Below are 24861 nucleotides of genomic sequence, written 5' to 3' on the forward strand. Positions count from 1 at the left end.
TCTCTGCCCACCAAATGGGATCAGCCTCTTGTCTGCATCTTGTTAACAAGAGCCGGGGATGCCAAAGGGAGAAAACGAGAAAAGAAAATGCCGTTTGGGGAGGAGGCGGCTGTTCTGGCTTGTGGCTGGGAGGTAGGAGACGAGGAGATGGGTGAGGGAGTCGGGGAGTGGGAGGGGGTCAAGTAACTTCCAGAGAAATGTTTCCCAAAGGAAACCTTTATAAACCCCCACAATGCCTGTTCCGACCGACCAGCCCACCTCCCAACCCTGCTGTGATAGGAGGCAAATGGTGCACGCAGGCTGGGCCTACGCTCGACGGCTGTTTTTTCAAGGGTGCTGAGCACCCGGAGCTCCTGCTGCTTCCCAGCACCTTTGACAGATTGAGACCCAGTGGTAGACACTCTTCTGGGCCAGGATCTCTCTGCACTTCCCCTGCACGGCAGAGTTCTTCCCTGGTGTTGTGTTTTGGTAGCTCCTGGAGAGCAGGATTGTATGGAGGATCTCAGCCCCTTCAGAGTCGGGGGGACCCCTCTACAACCCAGGCTTGTCCATCTGTCCATCCATCCCATTGTGTGGTGGGGCTCGCGTCTTTCTCCCTCTTACAGGCTGGCAGTTAGCTATGGCTGCTGCACCCTGCCCACCCATATCCAGCCTTCCCTGGTTGTTGCCAGGCAGCTGTTGGCAGAGCGAGAACAGAGCTGTGCTGGGAAAGTAGGTGGCCCAGAGACGAGGTGAGCTTTGCACAGACGCCTCTCCAAGCCCCTCTCGGGCCTGCCCTGGCATGACCAGAGCACCCCGCCTCACTGGAGAGTCATCCAGGCAGCTGGTCCCTGGCTGGCTCGAACGGCTGCAGGATTTCCCATTTCCCCAGAGGTGCGGTGCTGTGCTGTGCCAGCCTCACCATGCCTCAGGCCCCTCTCTGCTGTCCTTACTCCCCATGTGCTCAAGGGTGCAGTCACAAGCTGAAACACACGGCGCAGGCTGCCTAGGTGCAGGTAGGGCTGATCCCTGATTGGCAGGGGTTGGAGCTGGATACTGGTGTGACGGCAGGGTGCATGGGAATTTGGGCTGGAGCTGCAGGGCCCTTGCATTGCTGTGTTGCCGTACCAGCGTTGGCTGCAGCCTGAGCCTGGACAGTTGCACCAGCCAGCGGGTATGGGGCAGGAGCGGGTGGCAGGGCAGGCGTCCCTCCGGATGAGGGAGTCCCTTTCCCATTACTAAGTGAATGCGGGGAAGAGTCAATGTTGCTGTGGCTCCCTGGGCTCTCTCGAGCCTGCGGTCTCTGTGTGCTGCATGGCACGGGGTGAAGCTCAGGCTGGTGGATTCAGGGGGTTGCTGGTGCAGGAGGAAATGTCTGCGTGGCGCCTGTGGGAAAGAGCCTTGCGGGTCAATTGGATCAGCGCAGTGAATTCTGGGCCCCTCTTCTCTTCCTCTCCTGCCCCCCTCTTTGCGGCTCCTCTGCCCCCAGGGACCCCAGCGTAGGGCAGGCTACAGTGCACGCTCCGCTGGAATCTCAGCCGCTTGTCAAAGCCATGTAGGCAGCGAGTGAGGGAGTTATTAATGGCGAGCGACCAGGGCACGGGACCCTGCCCGGGGAGGGTTAACAACATGCCATCTGCAGCGGGGAAGGGGTGCTGCTTCTCTGAACTTGCACGTCCGACACGGCGTGGCTCCCAGAGCAGCCCCCGTTCCGTCCCTGTGGCACAGAGGCACTGCTGGCCCATGGGCCCCGTTCGTACTGCCAGGGGAAGCGGCTGCAGGAGATCTGAATGAGGAGCTGTGCTCCCCAGTCAGGAGCCAGCGTTCCAGTCCCAGCTGTGCCGTGCATGTGCCCTGACCACCATTTCATCTCTGGGCCTGCAGGGCTGTGACCAGGGAGGCGCTGCTGCCCTGCTGTGGTTAGGGGCTAGAGGTGCCTGGAATGTTGTTAGTGGGCCTGTCCAGTGACTTAGTGCTGGAAATGTGCATCCAACTAGATCTGTGTCCGTGGGCACACCCATCCCATGTGCCTGCCCTGGGCGCTGTACTGGGGCCTGACGAGCCCCAGCAGCAAGGCTCCCTGCTGCAGTAGCCAGCTTCTACGGAGAGGCAGATCTGACAAGTCCATGGGGCTGGGTGAACACTTCCAAGCCGTCCCCTGCAAAGACTCAGAGGCTGTAACAGCCACAAGCTGTGGCAGAGCCCTCCCTCCCCTTCTCCGGCTGTGCCTCTGCCAGGGGAATTGCTGGAGCCGTGGTGCAGCAAACCTTGCACAGATGCGCTGATTTAATTAGCTTGAGTGGCACCATTTGGTCCCGCTCCAGTGCCTGACATGAGTCGGTTTCCCACCTGGCTCCAGTTCAGTGAACATCTCGCCCAGGTACCCTGCGGGGTTTGAGCATGGAGTGAAATAGAAAATTCCAGGGCATGTGGTGGGGGGGTGGCGCACAGGGTTTTCACTTTCATCCTATCTCCTCACATCTGTGTTGTAAGTCCTGCTGTCTTCGGGGCCTCCTAAAGCCCCAGCTCTGGGAGTCCTGTGATGGGAGGAGAATTCCCACTTTTCTTTAAAACACAAAAGTCAATTTGTAGCCTTTCTGGTTGTAGCAAGTAGCCTGATAATGTGACTGAAGTGCACCCCAAAGGCTCAGACACCGGAAGGCAAAGAACCCCACCATTGCTTTGTATTTTTAATCTCGTGATTCTAAGCCGGCCTCATGACAGGGGGACCTAGTGCATAACTGGTGGCGGCGTGGGGGTTAACTCTGCTGCAGCCTCGCGCTGGCTCTGCTTTGTGTGGGCAGAGCTTTAAAGCCGGACTTCTTCCCTTCACTTCCTGGGGGTTTCCCTTCTGTTTGTCTCACATTTGTGGGCATCAGCCTGGCTCCTGGCAGGCAGGGTGGGCCCAGCGCCCTTGTTCGCTAGCTGGCGGCCCAGGAGCAAGAGGGTTGGGCGGAAGGCTTGTGGGTCGGGCCTTGCCCCCAGCCCCTGGAAGAGTGCTGCCTGTGGGCAGCTTGCCAGTTAGGGTCTTTGTCTGATCAGGTGCTTCAGTCTAGCACCTTTGCTCAGCTCTGTATCAGGTGTAAACGGCCTGAGCCTGGCATGCAGCTCCCTTGGCTGGACTCGGTTCAGGAGGGGTGAATGGAGGGAGTCAGACACAGGCTGGGCCAATCCTGTGTCCCTCCAGGTCAGGATCTCGGGGCACTTGAATTAAGCCTCCGCGCTCTCCTTGGACTGGGGTAGGGTCAGTTTCGCCATCTACAAAGGGGGCCTGAGGCATACGCTGACTCTCCCAAACTCGGCAGCACGTTGAGGCAGAGCCTGGACTTTCCCTATGCGTTTCCCTGACCAGAGCTAGGAAAGGCACCAAGGCCTCCTGGCTTCCCTCTCCCCTGTGTTCAGCCCTACACTCGCACCCTCACCAGAGGGGGGACTGGAACCCAGGAATCCTGGCTCCCCGCATCACCCCTTTAGCCTGTCTCTCCTGAGCAGCAGTTGGGCTGTTCTGCTGCATTTCCATTACTGGTGAATTAACATGTAAAGTGTCTGCCAGGCGGCCAAAGCCCTTCGGTGGCAGGAGCCTCCACAGAGCTATTTCACAGGCCGGACCAGAGGACGCCGTGTCTTGACAGCTGTCTTGTTCCTGAAATTGGTTTTCTCCCCTTGCGGCGCTCTCTGCCCTGCTCCCCTTCCCCCTGGGAACAGGACAGCACTTCACCGATTAGATTGGTTTTCTCCCACCCTTCTGGGGGGTTTGTCATCCTGGAGCAACATCCCCCCCCCAACCTTGCTGGGGGAATGAATAGATGAGAGGCTCAGGGGGTGGGGAGAGATGCCTCCTGAGGAGGGTGGCCAGCAGTAACCTGAGCTCCAGGAGGATTGGTGCTGTGGGAGATCCTTTATCTCCCTGTGTGCTCCTGGGAGCGCCTCTCCTGGCCGGCTGTGGAAAATGAGACAGGAAAACGTCTGTGGCATTGGTTTTGGCTCGTTTCGCTGCTTCCCCCGTCTCCGAGCGGCACACTGATCTCCTGGGACCCCGGCAGCGCTGATAAGTTGATATGTTTACATCCACAGTGCTGCTTTTAATCCAGCATCAATAAGTGCATGTCAGCAAAGCAAAGCTTGAAACAGAGCTGCCCTGCAAGCCCGCTGCCCCCAGGAAAATGGGCTAATTGCTCAGCTGCAGAGCAGCCGGGTGTCTCTCTCCCAAGCTCCCTTTGCTGCCCACCCTGGCGCTTGGGGTGTGCTGGTTGATCGCTTGTCTGTAGGCCCAGTTTTGGATTTGTGGAGACCAGAATTCCAGGGGCCAGAGATCTGCAGCCCTCCCCGGCCCTCCAGCCAGCCAGGAGAATGGGCGCAGTGACTGCAGCTGGGCACACGAGGAACGCTCACGCTCGGTAACCTGCGTTTGGCCCGCTGTGCACAGCCTCCAAGGCAGGCGATGGAGACAAGGCTTGCCCCAGCTCTGCTCAGGCTGCACAAGCCGGATCTGAACCACCCACGGCCTGAAGCCTGGGGTGATCTGCAAAGAGCTGAGCCAACAGCCCTGAGTCTGGATGGAGGGTTGGGTACGGCCTTGCCTTCCTAATGAGCTGAGTCTGGGCTGCTGCCAGCCCCGAGATGGAGATTCATGGGCTGGGCTCCTCCCCCAAAGCTTTGGGCATGTGGATCCAGGCCCATCTCTGCTCTGTGTGCAGGGCTGTGTGTTCTTACTGAGCCACAGACATTGAGCACGCACAAGCAGTGACCAGGTGGGGATCTCACAGCTCCACTGTGCGCGTTTGGGGCCAGATCCTACCATCCAGGTGCCTATTTACAGGCTCGTGGGGCCTCTTGACCCTTTTGGTTGTGCAGGAGCAGCTGGCAGGGAAGCTGGGGCAGCTGGCAGGGAAGCTGGGGCAGCTGGCAGGGAAGCTGGGGCAGCTGGCAGGGAAGCTGGGGCAGGCTGCCTGTGCCACGAGGAGCCCAGTCTGGGCAGGTCAGTGGACGGCTGCAGAATTTGGTTAGAAACCATTCCACAAAGGCCAGCACAGTCGTGCCAGGCTGGAGGAGGGAGTCAGCTGGGTGCTGGGCTGCTGGGGGTCTCTGCGCTTGCTCGGGAGTTCCCCCGGTAATGGAGCAAGCAGGGAGCGTGTCTGTGCAGAGCTGTGCCAGGTGGCTGTGTACAACAGAGCAGTTCCCAGCGGCGCCGAGTAACCCAGGCAAGCACCGGTAACCACCGGAATGTGTCCTCTCACTAAAGGCCACCTGTCTGCAGCTGGCAGTGCCTGGGCCTCGCTCTGTCACAGAGCTGTGATGCCTCTTCCTCTTGCCCCTCTGTGGGGCGTTGCTAGGGCAGCCCGTCTCCCCCTCAGGCTCCAGCAGGCACCGAGGCTCAGGGCGAAGGCTGCTGTGAGATCCCAGCAAGTGCTCTCTTCTGCCCCACTGCTCAGGGTCGGCGCGGTTTAAGCGTGGGGTGCAGGACGCCGTCCAGCAGAGGATAAGGGGCAGATCCGGCACAGAACACCTCTGCCATTGCAGCTGGGCCACCTGCCCCCTCCGGAGAGGACTGTGGCACTGGAACAACTGGGCTGTCTCAGCAGAGGCCGATGCCATGACCAGACCAGTTTACATGAACCTGCTGGCTAGAGCAGGCTTGCACCACTGCCGTGGCTGGAATGAATCCAGAACTGCCCCGCAGCGTGTCCTGGGCCCTGTGCCGCTGAGGGAGTCTCCTTTAGCTCAAGGCCTGTGGCAGCGGTTTCTGTAGCTCTCTTCCCAGTGGGGCTGTGAAGTTCCCACCAGGCTGGTGCACAGCAGCACGACAACCAGGAAGCCCAGGACAGCGACAGATTGGTTACAGCGCTTTGCACTTTGGTAGCCCTGTGAATGCCAGGATCTGGGACAGGGTTGCCTGTAAGCTGAGTGCTTGGGCAGCCATGCGGCAGAGTCAGATGCTGCCCAGCTGATTAGCAGAGCACCCTTAAGGGGAGGCCTGTGTTTCTATGGGTGGTGCACATCCACACATGCCTCAGTGCACAGAACAAAATTTATTCTGCGCTGGATGGAAAAAAATTATCGGGAGCCCTGATCTGGGAGTTGTTCCCACAGCCCAGGGGACAGGGAGGTTGGAGCCCTGGCAGGGAGTAACCTGCCCAAGGGCGCACGGGATATTGGTGGCTGACGGCAGCTCTACTGGCCCTGTGCTTTATTCTGGCCATCTCCCCTCCCCCCGTAAGATACACTTGCTGTGACCCCTTTTCCTTGCTCCAGTCACTGCACAGCCAAGAATGAGCTGAGCTGTGCCTGGTGCTTGGAGACCTCCCAAGGTATGGACTAGCCACACAGGGGGAGTGTCCTGCCCCTGCTGTGCACTCTGCTGTCTCCCCCCTGCCACCCCCACATTGGCTTCTGTGTTCCCTGGTGCCTAGGAAGTGGTTCCCCCTTCCTCAGCTGTAGGCCATGTCTCCTCCCCCTCCTAAGCTCCTCAGCATTTCAACCGCCCACCATTCACGGGTAAAGTTTTGCATGGCCAGGGCTCCCCTCAGGCCTGCGCCTCAGGCCGAATTTTCCCAGGGTGCTCTGAAGACTTTGTCCCCAGGCAGAGACATCCTTGCCCGCCGTCAGAAACTGTGCTCGCCCCTCCAGGCCCATTCCCCCAAACCCGCTTTCTCTGCTACACCCCGCTAACGCACGCAGCCAGCGAGGAGAGGTTTCTGTGGCTGTTAATTGAATTACATTGCCATAGAAAGCCGAGAAGTCGTAGCTCATTAAACTCTCTTGTGTACCATTAGAACAGTGTGTGTTGCCTTTGCGGATTGTCATTATCATATATTACTGCAGGACTCAGCAGCGCTATTTGTTTATGCATTACATTTTTTTCCTGCTTGCCCGGCCCCCCCGAACCCGTTTTTCCAGCACAGTATATACCACTCTGGGGACTGCGAAGTGCAGCCTTCCTCCCTCGCTGGACAAATGATGACTCTTGGTGAAAGCCACGTTTATTTTCCTAGAGCTAGATTCGCTGCAGCCGTGGCCTGCAGCGCGGTGTTCTCCGTGTGCTGGGGGAGAGAGGCCGGGCCACTTTGCAGGGCAGCGGGATGCTGTTTGCTACACTCGTGCCATCCCGAGGAGCAGGGAGAGGCAGGGTGGGAGCAGGACGTGACAGTGGGGAGCTGCGCACCATTCAGCCTGACCAGTCGGTGCATTTCCTCGGCCCCGGCGCTAGCACTCGTCGCTGCGCGTGGAGTGCGGGTTTGCGTGGTCTGCAGGCAGGCTGAGAGCTGGGAGAAGAGGGATCCGCTCCCCAGGTTTGCCCTTGACTCAGAGCGGCACACAAACCTCCCCTGACGTTTTCCCTCCTTGCTGTCCTGCGTGCCGTGGCGGTTGCTGCTGGGCAGTGTGCCAAGCCCACGGGACGGAAGCAGCTCTAGAGAGGCAGGACTTGGTGTCGCGATGCTCTCGTGTGCCGCGGGAACCTGGGTACCAGCTGTGGGCGCACATCTGGCGGGGCTGAGTCGTCTGTTGACCGGGCCCTAAGTATTCTCCAAGTCTCATAACTTGCAAAGAGTTGTCGTAGTGCGAGACCCGCCAGCAGCTCCGCTCTCCTGCTGAGTCTTTGAGACGGCTGCCGCTCTCTGCAGCCGCTTGGAACACCTAGCGAGTGTTGAATGCACCAGGGACGTGGGCAGCGAGCTGGACTCCCGCGCAGCTTTGCATTGCTTGATGGGGACTGAAGAGAAGATTGGAGGTGCTGGAAGATGGCCAGGCCTCGGTGGCCCTCAAAGCAGAGCCAGGCTGAGCTCCCTGTTTTTTTGCAGGCTATTGCACAGGAGTGGTCAGCTTCTTCTTTCCAGGAATTAGCATGGTCAGCTCATCTCTCTCAGAGATCAGGTTCCCTTCCAGGCTCACACTGCTGCTGGGCTGGGAGCTGGCAGGAGCCTGTTCCTCCTCGTGGCTTATCAGCATGAAGGACTGGAAGCCCACGTGCTTCCAGAGGGGAAAAGTGGTGCAGGCACTTGGGAACGCAGGCAGCCCTCCCTGGGACTCGGGACACAGCCCTGGGTCAGGGTGCACGCTGGCCGAAGCAGCCTTTCGGCGGAGGCATGTCCTAGCTCTCCAGTGCCGCATGGCTGCTCTGTTGCTTTTCGTAGCAGTGATCTTTGGCACATGCCAAGCAAACGAATGTCCTGCTTTGTAATCTGCAGCCTTGTTGTGGACTGTCTCCTTGGTAATTTTTTTTAGGGGCGGGGGAGGCAGCAGCAGGAGTTCAGGAGACGACTGTATAAGAGTAAGACTCATCTGCATTGGCAGGACAGCAAGCCTCTGCATCGTCAGCTCCTACTCCTCCACGGGGATTTACTGTGTCCCTATTGATGCTGCACTGGCAGCGAGTTAGATGGTTTGCAGAGGCCTGGAAGCCGGGGGTTCCCAGCTGGCAGGAGCTTACAATCTGAATTTGAAACTCTTCTCCCTTCCCTGCATGGGGTGTGCCTTGGGCCTGTCTGGGAGAGCGCCCTGTAGCAGGAAGGAGGGCTGTGGGTCGGGGGTGTTGCAGGCCGAGTGGGGTGGCTGGCAGGGGACTCAGGTGGCTGGAGGGTTGGCAGCGACAGTGCTGAGCTGTGGGACAGGGAGGAAGACAAAAGGAGATGGGAATGGGGCCCTAGAGGGTCAGGACAGCCGTTTTTTGGCCCTGGCAGCCAGTTGTATGCAGTGTCGGTGTCCCCCATGTTACAAGAGCTGTCTGGCCCAGTCACCTCCTGTGCTGGTAGGTGTCAGAGCAAAGAGACTTCACCCCTTCACCAGTCGTCTTCTCCAGCTGAAACCAAGCCAGGGCTGGGAATCAAAGCTGAGGCCTCTCCTGGCCAACTCGCACCCCTCCAAGGCCCTGGGAAACCTTGTCCGGTGATTGTTGGACGTGACAATTGGCCTGCAACGGTTCACCTTTCCCCACCCCCCCAGCATAATGGGTCACTCCAGCCTGTGTCATGCCCTACAGGGTACTCCCTTCTCCTTCTCCCTAGACCAGCCTTCCCCCCAGGCCCCCTCCAGTGCCTGGCAGTTACTGGGTCGTTAGGTATCTTACATGGGGGAGGCTGGGGCAAGGTGACCATGGCTGCTCCCGTCTTTAGCTCTGTCTCTGCTCAGTGTGATCCTGGCCCCAGGGTGACCGCTCACTCTGTCCTGGGGGTTGTGCCAGCTCAGCTGAGCGGCAGGTACTGGCTCAGTTGGTCCCTGTATGGCGCTGGGTCGCAGCCAGCCCCTGGGAGCTGGCAAAGAAGTGTGCCAAAGTGTGAGCCTTTCTTTTGGTTTTTCTTTAAATATGCCGGATGGATATAAAAGAAAAATGTCTGGTATCTGCAGTGCACAGCCTGACTTGTTGATGTAAAGTCATACTCTATATTCTGCCCAGGTTTATATGAGTGAATTATGCAAATTTCTGATGGAAAAATATTCCTCCTCACATCCTTGAGAGTGTAAAACCTTAGTCAATAATTCATAGTCGTGTGTCTCAGACTGGAGGCTTTCTCTTCATTATGACTTGCACCTAGTTATTTGTCTTTCACATTTTATTGTATATGCCGGTGTAATGCTGTGCATTATAAAATTTATCTGCTTCATTATTTTATGATCCTGAGTTGTGTAAGAAAATGGCAAGAAAATGGCTCTGTGCCTGCATGACCTATGGGCTGTATTCAGCCACCGCGTTGATGGTGGTTGTGGGGTAAGCTTTCAGCTGGCGGAGCAGGGAGCCGGGTGTGCCCTGCCTACATGCCTGGGGGTGGAAGAATTGGGGTCAGTCCTCCAAGTATAGCATTGTCAGCCCCTCCCCACCCCCCCAGCACGAGCAAAATCTTGGATGTGGTTGCGTGCATACAGACACAATGAGCTGCACGGTGGTGTTGGTTAGTTGTGGAGGCGTGTTGAGGAAACTTCTCTTTTGTGTCGGTTAGCACAGAAGTGTGTGTGCATGGAACAAATGCTCCTTCACTAGCCTTTCACGCCCGGGGAGCGTGGCTGCCATCTGTGCGGCCACACTGGTAATGCGTGTCGTGCTCCCGCTAATGAGATGGAGGAAGGACAGCTCGCTAAAGATTGCTGTTATCTGTGCCCCTTCATGACCTCCAGCGCCTTGTGGTAAGGGAATGGGCTTTAGCCGCTAAGCGAGAGACACAACAGAGAGCTAAGCAGCTCAGCGGAGACTTCAACGCACATCTCCCGAGTCCCATCCATTGTCCTGCCCACTAGACCAGCCTTCCTCCCAGGCCCTACCAACTGCTTGGTTGTTACTGGGTCATTAGGTATCTGATTATCGCTGGTGTCACCTGCTCCTATGGGGCCGGCAGCTCCAGCTACATCATCATCAGCTACTGCTGTCCAAGGCACACGGTGAAGCCGCCAACCTGCTGTAGTCCTGTAAAAACTTTCAACCTCACCGCCCCCCAGCAGGGAGGTGCCCTCTGCAGGACAGATATGCCCAGGCTAAGCAAAGAGGGAGTAATCCCCCTTTGTGGACACAGCAGCTCCCAGGGACCTCGGTGCATGAGTCTGACATGCAGGAGTGGAGATGACCTGGGATAAGTCTTGCAGCCTTTGGAAGGCAGCAGGGGGTCGTGGACAGTAGCTGGGGAGGGGGGGGACCTTAGTACTCCGTATTGTCTGCTTTGAAGATGAGCAGTTTAGCTGCGGCTGGGTGGATTTGCCGTGGATGTGAGCGTCAGAGCCGTGCAGTCCCTACGTTCCCCTGGGGTCCGTTCTACCTCCCTCCATAGCACATGCCTCCAGCGCCTCCGTAACAGAACTTCCTTCCCTTCCTCTCAGTCCCAGCGATGATCACTTCCCACCCCAACACAACCATTGCCATCAAGGGCCAGATGAAGGAGCTGAACTGCACCGCTCGAGGGGAGCGGCCAATCATCATTCGCTGGGAGAAAGGCGACACGGTCATCGACCCCGACCGCAACGTGCGATACGCCATCGCCACCAAGGACAACAGTGACGAGGTCATTTCAACGCTCAAGGTGAGACCACACTGAGTGAAACGTGCCAGTGGGTGTTGCAGGCCAGCCGGGCTGGGTTACAGTTCTGGGCACTGGGGTGTTGTATTTGCTGTTCCTGAGAGCGGTCCGTGCCGGGAGCAGCCCCCCTGAAAAGCTGGGAGCAGTCTGGCTGCACGTGCGTGGCGTTGCCCAGGCTGCTCTGGAAAACACTTCCCCCTCGGCCGGGAAATGTCTAATGTCCGATGAGATAAGCGTCCGTTTTTTCCACTGACAGAAACGAAATGTGAAAGGTGATTATGGGATTGGCCAGAAAAGGGGAAACTTCTGAGGAAATGACTTCTTCCCCTTGGCTCCTCCCCGGAAGGGAACTCTTCGGCTGGCTCCATTGGGGAACTGCCGAACGTGTGTGTGTGTGTGTGTGTGTGTGAGAGAGAGAGAGAGAGAGAGAGAGCGAGAGAGAGAGCGCTCCTCAGCATGAGCTGTCAGGAGCCTGGATGGCCCAGTTGTGGCATCTGAAGATGCAGCTCGAGGTCCCGGGACTGGGGCCTTGTGGAGTTTTCAGAGAGATTGGCAAGCTTCTTCAGCCAGTGGTTGACTCCACTAACGCACACGTTCCTAACGTGCCTTGTGAATGCTGCTGAGGCGTGTCCAGCTCGGGAGAGGCTGCAGAAAAGCAGAGGGAATAAAAAGAATCTAGGCATTAGCACCTCGCTGTTGAGTGCAGGCTCCATAAGGCTTTGGGGAGCTGCCCTGGCCGCCAGCGGAACATGGGGGGATCTGGGCCCATGTGTGTTCTGTGCGGTTATCTCATCAGCTGTACAGTTACAGCAAATAAACGGCATCATGACACATTGTGCTTCACTGTCACAACAGCAGACACATTCTGAAGGGCCTCTCTTTTTGCCCCTTACCTACCCACAGCTCAAACCAGCTGACCGGGGGGACTCTGTCTTCTTCTCATGCCATGCGATCAACTCCTACGGCGAAGACAGAGGCTTGATCCAGCTCACTGTCCAAGGTACTTGTTTTCACCCTGCTAGGTCTAAACATAGAAGTGTGGGGCAGGAAGGGACCAGGGGAGGTCGTCAAGTTGTTCTTGGGTGCTAAGGCAATACCAGGCAAACCGAGACGATCCCCAACAGGTGCTTGTGCCACCTGTTCTTAAAAAATGCCAGGGATGGAGATTCCACAGGTCACCTTGGCAGAATGTGCCAGATCTTAGCTCCCCTTGGTGTGAGATGGTTTTACCAATATCTGACCTAAATCTCCCTTGCTGCAGATGTTAGCCCCTTGCTCCTTGTCCTGCCTACGGTGGCCAGGGAGAACTGATCTCTGCTCTGAATGTGGTTTGAAGGCTTCTCAACCACCCTGCTCCCAGTTTTCTTTTTCCCAAGGACACACATCCCCCCTTTGTAACCTTTCTCCATCGCTCAGGTTTTCTAAACCTTGAGTCACGTTTAGAGCTTTCCTCAAGACTCTGCACATCTTTGTTAGCGTGTGGGCCCAGGACTGGGATCTGTGTAGCTGGCCATGGATCCTCCTTCCCTGGAAACTGTAACTCAAGTTTGATGCTTGTCTCAAAGATCTGCTCTAATGGAAGCGGGAGTTCATACTGGAAATGCCCTGGCTGTGCTGTGCTGTGCTGCGCTGAAGGCCAGGCTTAGATGATCACTGTGGTCCCCTGTGGCTTTATAACCTAGGAATCTTGGACCCCACAGGGATGAGGAGGGCATTGCCTGTTCATTTACTCATGGGCTCATGTCCCGTGTGGAGGAACTGAAGCACCTTTAATGCAGGTGGAAGCCCTTTCCTGCATCACGGCTTGAGAAAGCAGAGAAATGCGCAGTACAAGGTGGTGCGCCGTGCAGGCAGAAAGAGGTGGAACAGGGAGGGTGGCGTGAGCTGGCTTTAAGCTGATTTTAAGGCCGAAGAAATAAGCTTTTTCTGGGAGGGAGGGAGGGAGGAAGGAAGAAGGTCACAATCAGGGTTAACATGGTTCCCATGTCACTGGGAATGGGTTATTCATTTACCCTCACCTTTGTCTCTCCTAGAGCCTCCTGACCCCCCGGAGCTGGAGATTCGGGAGGTGAAAGCCCGAAGCATGAACTTGCGCTGGACGCAGAGATTCGATGGAAACAGCATCATCACTGGGTTTGATATTGAGTACAAGAATAAGTCTGGTAGGTGATTGCATTTCTCCTCACTAGGCATGTAAAATCTGCACTGAAACCAACGTGATGCTGTTGAGTTACCAGCCACAGACCCAAATCTAAAACAGCAGAGCACAATTGTTGGGGTGTCAATAGAGGGGAACCTGCCTACTATGCTTGAGGAAGAACACCTAATGACAGCTGATAGGAATCTTTCAACAAAATGTTTTTCTCAGGAAACCATGGGGTGTTTTGTTTTGTTTTTTTTTGGCAGAACCAACGCTTTTTGTAGGGAAGGCTCAGTTACAGCAAACGTTTCAACTCCAGAACTTTCTGTGGGGGAAAACACTCTGAATTTGCTGTAATGTTTAATTCTGGCATTTTTGAAATGAAGAATTGCAGTTGCCTGCTTGAACGTGACTTCATTTCCAAATTTCAGCCAGTTGCGAAGATAGTAAAAATCCAAATGAAGCGATTAGAAACGATCAAAGCAAAGTGCAGTGATTGGCTCCAACCCGTTTTCTGTGGAGGGGATTAGTTTCCAAATGTTTTTATGTTTTGTTATTTTGTCCGTTCGGGACAGGAAGTGGTTCGTGGGCTGGGAAGTGTGTGTCTCTGGCCTGCCCCAGTTCTGCTTGGTGCTGCTGATGGGATCCGAATGGCTGGAATTCCCTGCACAGGTTCCCTGCCGCCTGCTGAAGCAGTGGGACAGAACTGAGTTTTGCGTAGCGCCTTCTGTTCCCAGTGCACCAGGCTGGCGACCGACGTAGCAAGTCAATACTTGCTCTGAAAGGGGAGTATCTGAGCCAGTTCCTGCAAAGCTCTAAGCACCCTCGGCTCCTGCTGACTCTTCTGAGATTCCAGGGTGCCCAGTGCCTTGTAGAACTGAGGCTCAGCATGGCCCCTCACAGACATGGTGTGGCTCTGCTGCAGCCCTTCCGCGGCAAGGCCCTCCAGTGTTGCTCAGAAGAGGCAGTGAACTATGTTTGGGAACTGCAGAGGCCAGCTAGCCTTGCGCGAGACTTAGGCAGCTCCCTTGCCAGTCCCAGCCTGGAACTAGATTATTAAGCTGTAGGACTGGGACCCCCGGCACACTAATGTGGGGACAAAGGCAACAAGGGATACCAAAGCCCCACACTCTTCAACCAGTACAGAGCATGTTGTTCCCCCATCCTCTTTCTTTCCCCCTTCCAGGTGGGTTGGTTCTGCCCCACGCAGCCAGTGTCTGCTCCTGCTTTGTGGGGTCATCTCCCAGCTGGGCGGTTGCTTCTCTTGCAATCTGAATGGAGAGGCGATGGTGCTGAACCTGGGAGGGTGCGGGGTGACGCATGAAAATGTTTCAGCAGGGAAAACTCCTTGCAGAGCCTTCCTCCTCCAGCGCGTGCGCCATCGCCCAGGGCAGGCCAGTGAGTGCTTTAGAGCAGATTGGGCCTGACAGCCCTTCCCTCAGGGGGCCACCAAGCCACCTGCACTGTTATTGCTGGGGCTGCCCTGGGAGGGCAGGCTCTGATCCTGCCTGCTCAGCGGTGGGAGAGGATGAGGAAGAAAGACAAAGGCCCTGTTCCCATGTCCACCTTGTCACCAAGAGCGCTGTGGTGGTCTCCTTCTGCCACCCTGCTCGGCCTCCCGAGGACAGGTGGGCCTTTCCAGGGAGGGGAGGGGTGCGGGCCTCGCACCCCGTCCTGTTGACGAAGAAAGGGGACGAGGCATTAGTGAAATGTTACCTTGTGTCGGATGGGAGCAATTGAAAGGGAATGGTAAGAGACAGCGTTGGCAAACCTCCAAACCTGGAGTTACATAAGAATGAGGAGGGGAAAACCTGGTGCAGATGAACAAAGGCCGTAAGTAAATGGTAAAAGTCGTCCCTGGGCTGGCTGGCTGAGCTGGCGGAAGTAGGCGCCTCTCAGGGGCCTCAAAGCACTGTGCAGAACACGGGGGGGCAATTGTCCGGGAAATTCCCCAGAAGGGCCCGTTGCCTGGGGAGCATGGCTGGGAAATGCCATGTCTCCGGAGGCCCCCGTTTAGCCCCTTGACTGTGATCCAGCCTGTAGTGAGCAGCGCTGCCCGGAGAAACCAGGAGTTCTGTTAACTTCTTCAGCCCGGCTTGCTCAGTCACGTCGGCGCCTCTGGCTGGCGGGGTGGGCTGGCAAGTCTGTGGCAATGCTAACCCGGAAGCTGCAAGAGCTGCAGCCACGTTAGAGGGTGTCCGCAGAGCAGCGGAAGCACAGCCCCACTTGCTGCATTCGTCTCCCTTGGGAGCAGTGGGCAATCTGTGGCTCGTGTGAGGCCCCGTTACCCTCCCAGAGTCCAGCGCAGGGACTCTTGTCCTGCGAACCTGTGCGTGTGGTTATGCTTTTCAGTGTGTGGCTGGTGGTCTTGGAAAATCCTTTCCTGTCCCGGTTTACCGTTCATCCCTGACCTAAACCTTCATTCCAGATTATTTGTTTTTATTAAAAATGAAGCTAACATCTCTATGTGGTTTGCTTGGAAGATGTGGCTCTTCAGATGCTATTTCAGGTGCCTTCTTTTGGAAATCTTAACATCTTGCCTTTCCCATGCCTTGGCCAGCACCTGTCTGTCTCTTCAGGAGACAGGTGGTATGTGATTTTCTGGATAATCAGATACAAAATGGAGAGCTCTGTTTGTGCTCACCTGGTTAGAAATGTCTCAGTATGTGCCTCGTTTGCTTCCACGTTAATTAAACCCAGAGCCCCATATGACTCGCCCACAGTCCAGCTCCTCATCGGCGTGGTTATAGGCATCAGTGGCTTGGTCTTGCAGGATGCTGAGCAATTCCTGGAAGCAATGAAGAGCCTCAGCTCCCCTGGAGACCAATGGGGAGGGAAGTGCCCAGTGCCTTGGTGAATTGGGCCCTAAAAGAGGAGGCTGTGTAAGCTATAGGTGCCATACATCACCAGCTCTCGGCTGAGAGTCTCACTCTCTTACCAGCAGGTTAATGCTTGTCCTGGCATTACCGTGCAAGGCTCCTCCCATCTTCAGCAGTCCCTGATGCTCAGAGTGCTCTGCCCTGTGTGGGTGGCATGAGCGTGTCCCGGGGCAGGAGAGATGGGCTGTTTGTGGTTCAGTGGGCAGGCGGACATCGGACATGAGACAGGACGATGCACCTTCTGGGATACTGAGTTATTGGGAGCTGAGCACACCAGGAGGCATTCTAGCCTGTGGGACTGACAGAGCTGCTGCAGAGCTAGTAGCTCCAGGACTCTTTATAGGACCTTGGTCCTCTTTAACCATGTTGCTTTTTTTTCCCCCAGATACCTGGGATTTTAAGCAATCTACCCGCAACATCTCCCCCACCATTAACCAGGCTAACATAGTGGATCTGCACCCAGCCTCCGTGTACAGCATCCGCATGTACTCCTTCAACAAGATCGGGCGCAGCGAGCCCAGCAAGGAGCTCACCATCATCACAGAAGAAGCAGGTGCTTCTTGCTCTCACATTTTCCTCTGCTGGGTGCATGCCTTTCCTGCATTCTGTTCTGTGGTGACACAGCCCCTACCCCCATCACTCCTGGCAGTGACACTCGTTCGGGCAGGTGGGGGGGACAGGAAGGGGGAATTCCAAGGACGGACAAATTTCAGCTGGATGCAAAACAGCAAACAGTCCAAGGCAGGGGTGTGGGAGGGGCTGTGGGTGGGCAAGAGCGTATCACAGCATGGCCGATGACAGCCGGTCCCTCGGCTTTTGCTGCCGCAATTAGCGGGCAAGGTGGGAGTTGTGTCCCTGCCACAGGAGCTGGCCTTGGTGCTGGGCAAAGTGTTCCTATTGATGGTCAGAAGCTGGGAGCTTTCCGTGGTCCTGCCCTAGCGATTCCAGAAGGAGGGGCTGCCCCTGGTTGTCTTGGCCAGTGTCCATGTTCCCACACACTGCAGGACTTGGGGAGTGAGCTGTTCTGGTCTCTCCCTTGGCCTTGAACTTCAGCACACAGGGCACTGCAAAGCCCTGGGGTGGCGCAGCCTGCCTGCACGCGAGCCAACAGCTGAATGGTGCAGGTCGTACCATCTCCTTCAGCAAAGCCAAGGTTCCAGCCAGTTGCTCACAAGTTCTCCACACCCTGAGCAGCACTTGTCAGGATTTAGCCAGAGTTTGACCCCCACACTGTTCTCCTGTGGGAATGCACGTGTCCGCTGACCGGCCTGTGCGCCACTGGGCTCCGAGCGCTCAGCTGAGGTTTCTAGAGAAGCTTCTGAGCAGAGTGTGACAGCAGTGCTGGTAAAACACAGCTGTTTTCTGCGCGTTTCACTGCTTGTGTGTGCAGACCTCTGTAAGGAACGGAGTCCTCTCCTCAGACACTCACACGGGTATTGGTCCCCTCTGACGGGGTCCTGCACGTGGGCCCAACCAAACATGCATCGGAGAAGCAATGCGGCAGGCATTGGGACAACGGTCTCCAACTCGGAGATGCGAAAGTGTGCTCTGTCTGTGTGCTGTCCTCTTCCCAAAATGGTGACGTTCATCACCGTGTCTGGCCCACTTGCACTCAGCAGTTCTGCACTAGTCGGTAGGAAATAAGGGAGTTGAACTGGGAGGAGGAGACAGCCTGTATTTAAAGCACCGTTTGTTTCAGTAATAGAACAAGGGAACAAAGCAGCTGATAGTACCCACATGTATTTATTTTTCTCTAGCCCTCTGTTGCTGGTTGTTCCCTGTGAAGTTTGCCCCATTGCAGAGTTGTTTCTTAAAAGCGAAAGTGACTCCATGGGCTCCTTCCTCTGGAGCTTGCACATGACTCTGATCTGTTTCACCACAGCTCCGGATGGGCCCCCCATGGATGTCACCTTGCAGCCAATGACCTCACAGAGCATCCAAGTCACTTGGAAGGTACGTTTCTGGGGTGACGAGGGGGTGTTGCTGTGTGTGGAGTTAGGTTGGCACGGTGATACCCCAATGTCCGTGATATGTGGAGACAGGCCCCTGGTCTGGCACATTTCAGGGACTGGTGAACCCTTTGGGCAAGTCACTTTATGTCTCCATGTTGCAGTTTCCCTGTCTGAAATGGAAATACAATGCTGACGTATTTTGCAAGGAAGTTTAACAGCATTCCTAAGGTGCTATGAGATTGTTGGAGAGAAATACACTGGAGCTGTGCTAAGCGTAATAGTGGCATCATTATGGCTGTGCTGTACAGAAGCTGCCTTTAAGGCCAAGAGTATCTAGGAGCAACCCTAAATAGCAGCTCTGCTGCCATGGCTCTGAACATCTTTGTTCACCAGGTTGGCCAGCCCAAGTAGAATTTGAGAGACAGAATGAAAACGCAAGGGCTAGATGTTTACCCCAGCTCCGTCACGAGGCCCTTTTTTAATGGTGTTTGATAAGATATTTACTGTCTTCGAGGTTAGCCACAAAGAGGGGAGGGGAGAGAGGGTACAGATGTAACAATCCAGCCACTTGGCTACAAAACGCTTGTGCAAAGATCAATAAAATTTAGAATCGGATTTATTTTTCAGAAGCCGCATAATGAAAAATAAAATTGATTATAAAGTTAGGACTTCAGAATGAACGAGCAAGTCAATAAATTTAGGGCTCCATCCTCTAGTCCTCCCTCCCCTTCAGCACTGAAAAACAGATTAATGAAAAATAAGCTTCACTTGAAAGATAAGTTGCTTGGTTTTAAGAGAGTTTCAGCGAGATGGATAGCTCGGGCTGTATAACATAAATTTGCAATCAGCCCTATTGATTTCTTAATGCTTCAGAGAAATATTGTTAAAATTGATTTAAACCTGCCCTCGTGCATTTTTAAGACTGTCAGCCCCTTCCCCACCCGCCTCCTAATCAGATCAGCCTACTTGAGCCCCAGCTCTGGCCAGGTGTTCTCAATCGTTATTTCCTCATCAGCCAATCAGCATCCAGTTATCAGCCCCTCCGCCAGGCTCTGAAGGGCTCTGGTTTTGTTACGATTTGATTATCAGCTCTGAGCTCTGCCTAACAGAAGCCAAAAAGCAGGAGTCTTTTTAAAAACTCAACCACTACAGTCGGGTCAGATGGAAAAACCAAAGGGTTGGGCCCGGGAGCAACTGTGACCTGTAAGAGGAGCTGTCAGCTATCCCAAAGGAGCAGTAAGGGCACAGAGCTAGCTTACACACAAAGCTGGAAGGGTCCAGACAGCTGGGGTGGGCGAATTCAGATGAAGGCACCCAAGTGTGCCTGGCAGTGGAGGGAGTTTAGCGTGGACCTAGGGGATAGCGACAGACAGACAGGAGAGGCAGGCTGCAGAGGGCTTTGTAAACCACTGATAAAACATCAGGCACGGAAACAGCAACTTCCTGTTTCCAAAACGCCATATGGATTCTGGGCCCGTCTCGCAGCCTCTCTCCTCTTGAGGCCTGAGCTTGATACGCTGAGCCCCAGGCTGAATGAAGCACATTAAATATTTGCCCCAGCTGTAGGCACGGCCAGGACTAGGACCTGGCCAGTCACTTTATGCTCTATGCGCGTGGGTACGCTGCCGCAGGGCACTCAGAGCTCGCGTTTCGCTGTGTGTTGTTCCAGGCAGTGCTTGGGGAGCTTTGCAGGGCTGCTGAAATGAGGGTGGACGCTGCTTGCCCTGTGATACTTCTCCATTCGTGTCCCCATTTCTGCAGGCCCCAAAGAAGGAACTCCAGAATGGGGTGATCCGGGGCTATCAGATCGGCTACCGGGAAAACAGCCCTGGCAGCAACGGGCAATACAGCATCGTGGAGATGAAGGCCACAGGCGACAGTGAGGTCTACACCTTGGACAACTTGAAGAAGTTTGCACAGTATGGGGTGGTGGTGCAGGCATTCAACCGTGCAGGGACGGGGCCCTCCTCCAGCGAGATCAATGCCACCACGCTAGAGGATGGTGAGTATGGCGAGGTCCCTGGGCCTGCAGACAAGGGTACAGAGACATGTGAAGGGCTTCCAGCTGTTCAGAGTGTGTTGGTTCATGGAATCATAGAATCCCAGGGCGGGAAGGGACCTCGGGAAGTCATCTAGCCCAGCCCCCTGCCTAAAGCAGGATCAACCCCAACTAAATCATCCCAGCCAGGACTTAATCTCTAGGGCTGGAGATCCCACCACCTCTCTAGGTAACACATTCCAGTGCTTCCCCATCTTCCTGGTGCAATAGTGTTCCCTAATATCCAACCTACACCTCTCCCTCTGTCACTGGTACTGGTCCTTTGGTGCAGCCCAACTAGTCTGAGGGCGGTGCTGTCAACATGGGGGTTTTGCACCATCTCTCTAGCAGCTGCACCAGCCAAACCCCTAGTGTAGGCTACAGCTTGTTTTTCGCTTTCAAGCACACTGCAGACAGCAGTGGCGCGGTTCACAGAGCTGGGCACCCGCGGCTGATGATCCGCTAGAGGTAAGATCCTGGAGTAGCAGCCGGCAACCTGTGGGCTGCATGTGACCCACCAGGGCTCCGTCTGCGACCCACAGCCCCTCCTGGCTGCCCCTGTCCTTTGTGTGCCTATTGCACACTGGGGCACTGGTGCCCACACCTCCCCCGCCCTTACAGCACTTTCAAAGGAGCTGCAAATCGCCTGATTCACACTCTGTCCCCGCTCCACCCCCGCCCTCCTAGAGCTGGAAAGCTGCTAATCAGCTGTTCACGGGGTGGCTGTTCCAGCTCAGGGGGAGAGGGGAAGGTACAGGTAAGTGTGAGGCTCTGGTGCATGAGAGGCATGTGGGGGAGGGTGGTACACTGGGGGGGAGGGGCTGTGGGGCAGAAGGTGGAACTCCAGTAGGGAACCCTGTGGCCCACCCTCTGTTCGTGGCTGCCCATCCCTGCCCTAGCATGTACACAGCAGTGTCTGTGCCTCTTGTTCTGGCTCCGTGGGTTAGTCCTTCCCTCTTTGGGAATGGCAGCTTGCCGATGTCCTCTGCGTGGTGTAGAAAGGGACTCGCAGCTGCCTGAGCCTCTGGCCAGCACAGAAAATGCTTTGGGGCTTTACCCCCCCGTGGTGAGTGCCGAGCAGAGGGGAATAATAACTTCTCGAGATCTGACACTGAGCCATTGACCACTACCTGTTGGGCCTGTCCATCAAGCCAGCTGTCTGTCCATCTTACAGTCCATGGATCCAATCCACACTTCCTCAACTTATGGACAAGAATGTTGTGGGAGTCTGTATCAAAAGCTTTGCCGAAGTCACATCCACTGACTTCCCCATTTCCACAGAGCCTGTTACCTCATCATAGAAGCTAATCAGATTGGTGAGGCAGGACTTGCCCTTGGTGAATCCCTGTTGGCTACTTTTGATCACTTCCCCTCTTCCAAATGCCTCAGAATGGATTCTTTGAGGATCCCCTCCATGATTTTTCTGGGGACTGAGGTGTGGCTGGCCAGTCTATAGTTCCCTGGATCCTTCTTACTTTTTTTAAAGGTGAGCACTATATTTGCCTTTTTCCAGTCATCCAGGATCTCTCTTGGTGTCCATGAGCTTTCAAAGATAAAGGCCAAAGGCTCTGCAATAACATCTGCCAATTCCCTCAGCACCTTTGAATGCATTAAATCTGGACCCCTGGATTCGTGTATGTCCAGCTTTTCTAAACAGCTCTTAACCTGTTCTTTCCCCACCGAGGGCTACCCACACCCTTCCCATACTGCACTGCCTGGTGCTGTAGGTTGGGAACTGATCTTGTCCATGAAGACTGAGGCAAAAAAAAGCATTGAGTACTTGAGCTTTCCTGCATCATCTGTCACTAGGTTACTTTCCTCATCCAGTAGCGGCCCCAGACCCTCTCTGATCACCCTCCTCTTGATCACATGCCTGTAGAAACCCTTCTTGTTAACCTTCATGTCCCTTGCCAGCTGCAGTTCCAATTGTGCTTTCACTTTCCTGCTTACTGCCCAGCATTCTCCAGCCACATATTTATACTCCTCCTTCGTCAACTGTCCATGTTTCCATTTCTTATACACATCCTGTTCCAATTTAAGCTGACCAGGAATTTCCCTGTAAAGCCAAGCTGGTTGCCTACCATAGTTGCATTTCTTACTATGCAGTGGGACAGTTTGTTCTGTGCCTTCAGTAAGACTTCTTTAAAATACCACCAGCTCTCTGAAGTCTTTTCCCCTTCATCTTCATTTCCCAAGGGATCCTGCCCATCAGTTCTCTCAGGGAGTTGAAGTCTGCTCTTCTGAAATCAAGCGTCTGTATTTTACTGCTCACTTTTCTTCTTTCTGCCAGGATCCTGAAACCCACCATCTCATGGTCGCTGCAGCCCAGGTTGCCACCCACTTCTATTCTCCTGCTAGTTCTTCCCTGTTTTGTGAGCAGCAGGTCAAGTTGCGCACGGCCCCTGGTTGGTTCTTTCAGCACTTGTACCAGGAAGTTATCCCCAGCGTTCTCCAAAAACTTCTTGAATTGTCGGTGTGCTGCTGTATTGGTCTCCCAACAAATGTCTGGGTGATTAAAGTCTCCCATGAGAACTTGGGCCTGTGATTTGGAAGCTTCTCTTAGTTGCCTGAAGAAATGTTCCTCTACCTGATCTGGTGGTCTGTAGCAGACACCAACCACAACATCACCTCGTGTTGCTACCACCTCTAAACTTAACCCAAAGACTGTCGATTGGGTTTTCTCTCTCCTTATACTGGACCTGTGAGCAATCATACTGCTGTTACGTACAGCGCCATTCCTCTCCTTTTCTCCCCGCCTGTCCTTCCTGAACAGTTTCTGTCCTTCCATGACAAGTGCTCCAGTTATGTGAGTCATCCCACCAAGTCTCCCTTATCCCAATCACCTCATACTCCTTTGACTGTGACAGGGCCTCTAATTCTTCCTGTTGGTCTCCCAGGCTTCTTGCATTTATATGCAAGCACCTTAGGCAGTTAGCTGATTGGCTTACCTTCTCCTTTCGAACCAGGGGTCCTTCTTCATTCCTTCCTTCCTTCCTTCCTCCTTCCCCACTGACCTGCAGTCCTACCCTGCACATCTCAGCACTTTGTCCTTTCAAGAGCTCAGCGCATGGCGGAGGAGGGTGGGGGTGCTAATTAAGCTTCATGGCAGCTGTATCAGGTAGATGAGTATATGCTGGGTGCACGGTGGCATGAGGTGAAGTAGCTTGCCCAGGGTCACATGTGGTTAACTATTGGCAAAGTTGGGGATATAGCCCTGGCCGGTGCACCCTTGTTCTCACTGAGAGACACACGCTCCCTCTGCCTAAACTATAGGAGAGCTTCATAAATTCTGGCTTGGAATGAGGGGGCATATGTGTGCCAAATCCCACCCTGGGGAAGGGGGTTGTGTGCCTGGCTCCATTACTGACTTGCTGCACGACCTGGAGCAAGTCGCATGGCCTCTGCCCCAGACTTGCCATGTCAGGGAAGTGGGACTAGCCCTCTGGTCTCTGGTGCTGTGTAAGTGCTAAGCCTCACTGGGTATTTGGGCTGCCCTGCTAGGCACTTGCTCAGCTTCCAGCCTTTTGGAGTGGCTGAGCGTGCCCTGGAAGCTGCAGGTAGCAGCTGGAGGGGGCCCAGCCTGTGAGCTCTGGCAGCTGCTTCACCTGCTCCTTGCAGGGCTGTTTTACAAAGTGCCTGAGATGTTTCCATTGGGGAGAGATGGTTTTAGCCTTGGAGTCATTTTAAAAACAACAAAAAAAACAAGTTTCACACTGCATTTGCTCAGCACTTTTTCATACTTAATTAAGGCTCTCATTAGCCTGTCAAAGCATGATCATTTCCTGGCTCCATTAGCACTCCTCCTGGGGTATTCAAGGGCCCCTGTTTTAGCAATAGTGTCTTTTCCATAATTATATTGCCTTCATTTTGTTCAAACGGACTCCCTGTATTAGTTTATTACACTCAGGCCCTAATTACATGGTGCTTATATTTTTACACCTAAGTAATATGAAACAATAATCATTTTCAAAGAGAATCATTAGGATGATGTATTATCATTTAAATGCTCATAAAAATTAGAGTTACCTCTTATGGGGCAATGGGATCTAATTACCTTGCATCCAGCTAGTTCTCCTGGTTTTCCCCTTTGTTTTAAGCACAGTGCATACAGTCTCATGGCTTCCTTGAGAGCATGGCTCTAGTTGTTTGGATCTGCTGTGGAGTTTCACGCAGCTGTGCTTGGAAAAGGTTTTCAGTGGACTCAATGTCAAAGCAAAACTTTGGGCCCTGGGTCATTTCTGCATCCACCTGGTGCACAGTTTATGGCCAGTTGCCGTTGCAGAGCAGCATATTTCTAGGGTGTCGTTCCCACGGTGCTGACCTCGGGCACCGACTGGCTCAGCAGCACTATTTGTGCATGGGTAGTATGCAGAGCGCAGGGCCCCTTTGTGCAGGTGTGTTTAAACGCTGCCAGCAGAACAGCCCCTGGGCAAGCAAGAGTGGGTCGGACAGTGAACGCTGCTTTGGCCTGGTGTCCGGGGGTGTTTCACACGTCCACCAGACAATCCAGTTGGTCAGGAGTCAAGAGACGAGCTGGAGCTCGCAGGGGGCAGCAGCAGTGGGTGTGTGAACTGAGTAGCAGGGTAGGGCACACCTCATGGCCTCCCCGTGGGGTTAGTACTAAGCGATATGGACCGAGCACTGGTGCCTCTTCCTGCTCTGTGGTTTGGAGTCTCAACCAAAAGCAGAGAGAATTCAGAGGGCTGGTCAGAGTGGATCCGGCCCCCTGCAGTGCTGTGCACCTCTCCAAGCAGCATGAAACTGGAGCTGGAAGGGGAGGTGGCCTGGGGTGTCCCCAGGAGGCAGCTGAGCTCTGCAGTGCAAGCTCCCTGGGTGGCCATGCTATATAGCCTGTCCCTGTTGGGCTGGTTGTTCC

The 24861-nt window shown here is 54.8% G+C and overlaps 1 protein-coding gene across 1 annotated transcript in view; it reads left to right on the forward strand.

Moving 5' to 3' along the window:
• Window positions 1-24861, forward strand: part of DSCAML1 (DS cell adhesion molecule like 1) — a 293581-nt gene that overhangs the window by 219885 nt on the left and 48835 nt on the right. Inside the window, exons 13-18 of the mRNA XM_074977017.1 lie at window positions 10780-10979; window positions 11880-11976; window positions 13010-13138; window positions 16381-16548; window positions 17878-17948; window positions 19709-19949. Coding sequence (XP_074833118.1) covers window positions 10780-10979; window positions 11880-11976; window positions 13010-13138; window positions 16381-16548; window positions 17878-17948; window positions 19709-19949 — 906 coding nt within the window. The remainder of the gene's footprint in view (window positions 1-10779; window positions 10980-11879; window positions 11977-13009; window positions 13139-16380; window positions 16549-17877; window positions 17949-19708; window positions 19950-24861) is intronic.

Source organism: Carettochelys insculpta, chromosome 25, assembly GCF_033958435.1.
Source record: "Carettochelys insculpta isolate YL-2023 chromosome 25, ASM3395843v1, whole genome shotgun sequence".
NCBI classification, from domain to species: Eukaryota; Metazoa; Chordata; order Testudines; family Carettochelyidae; genus Carettochelys; species Carettochelys insculpta.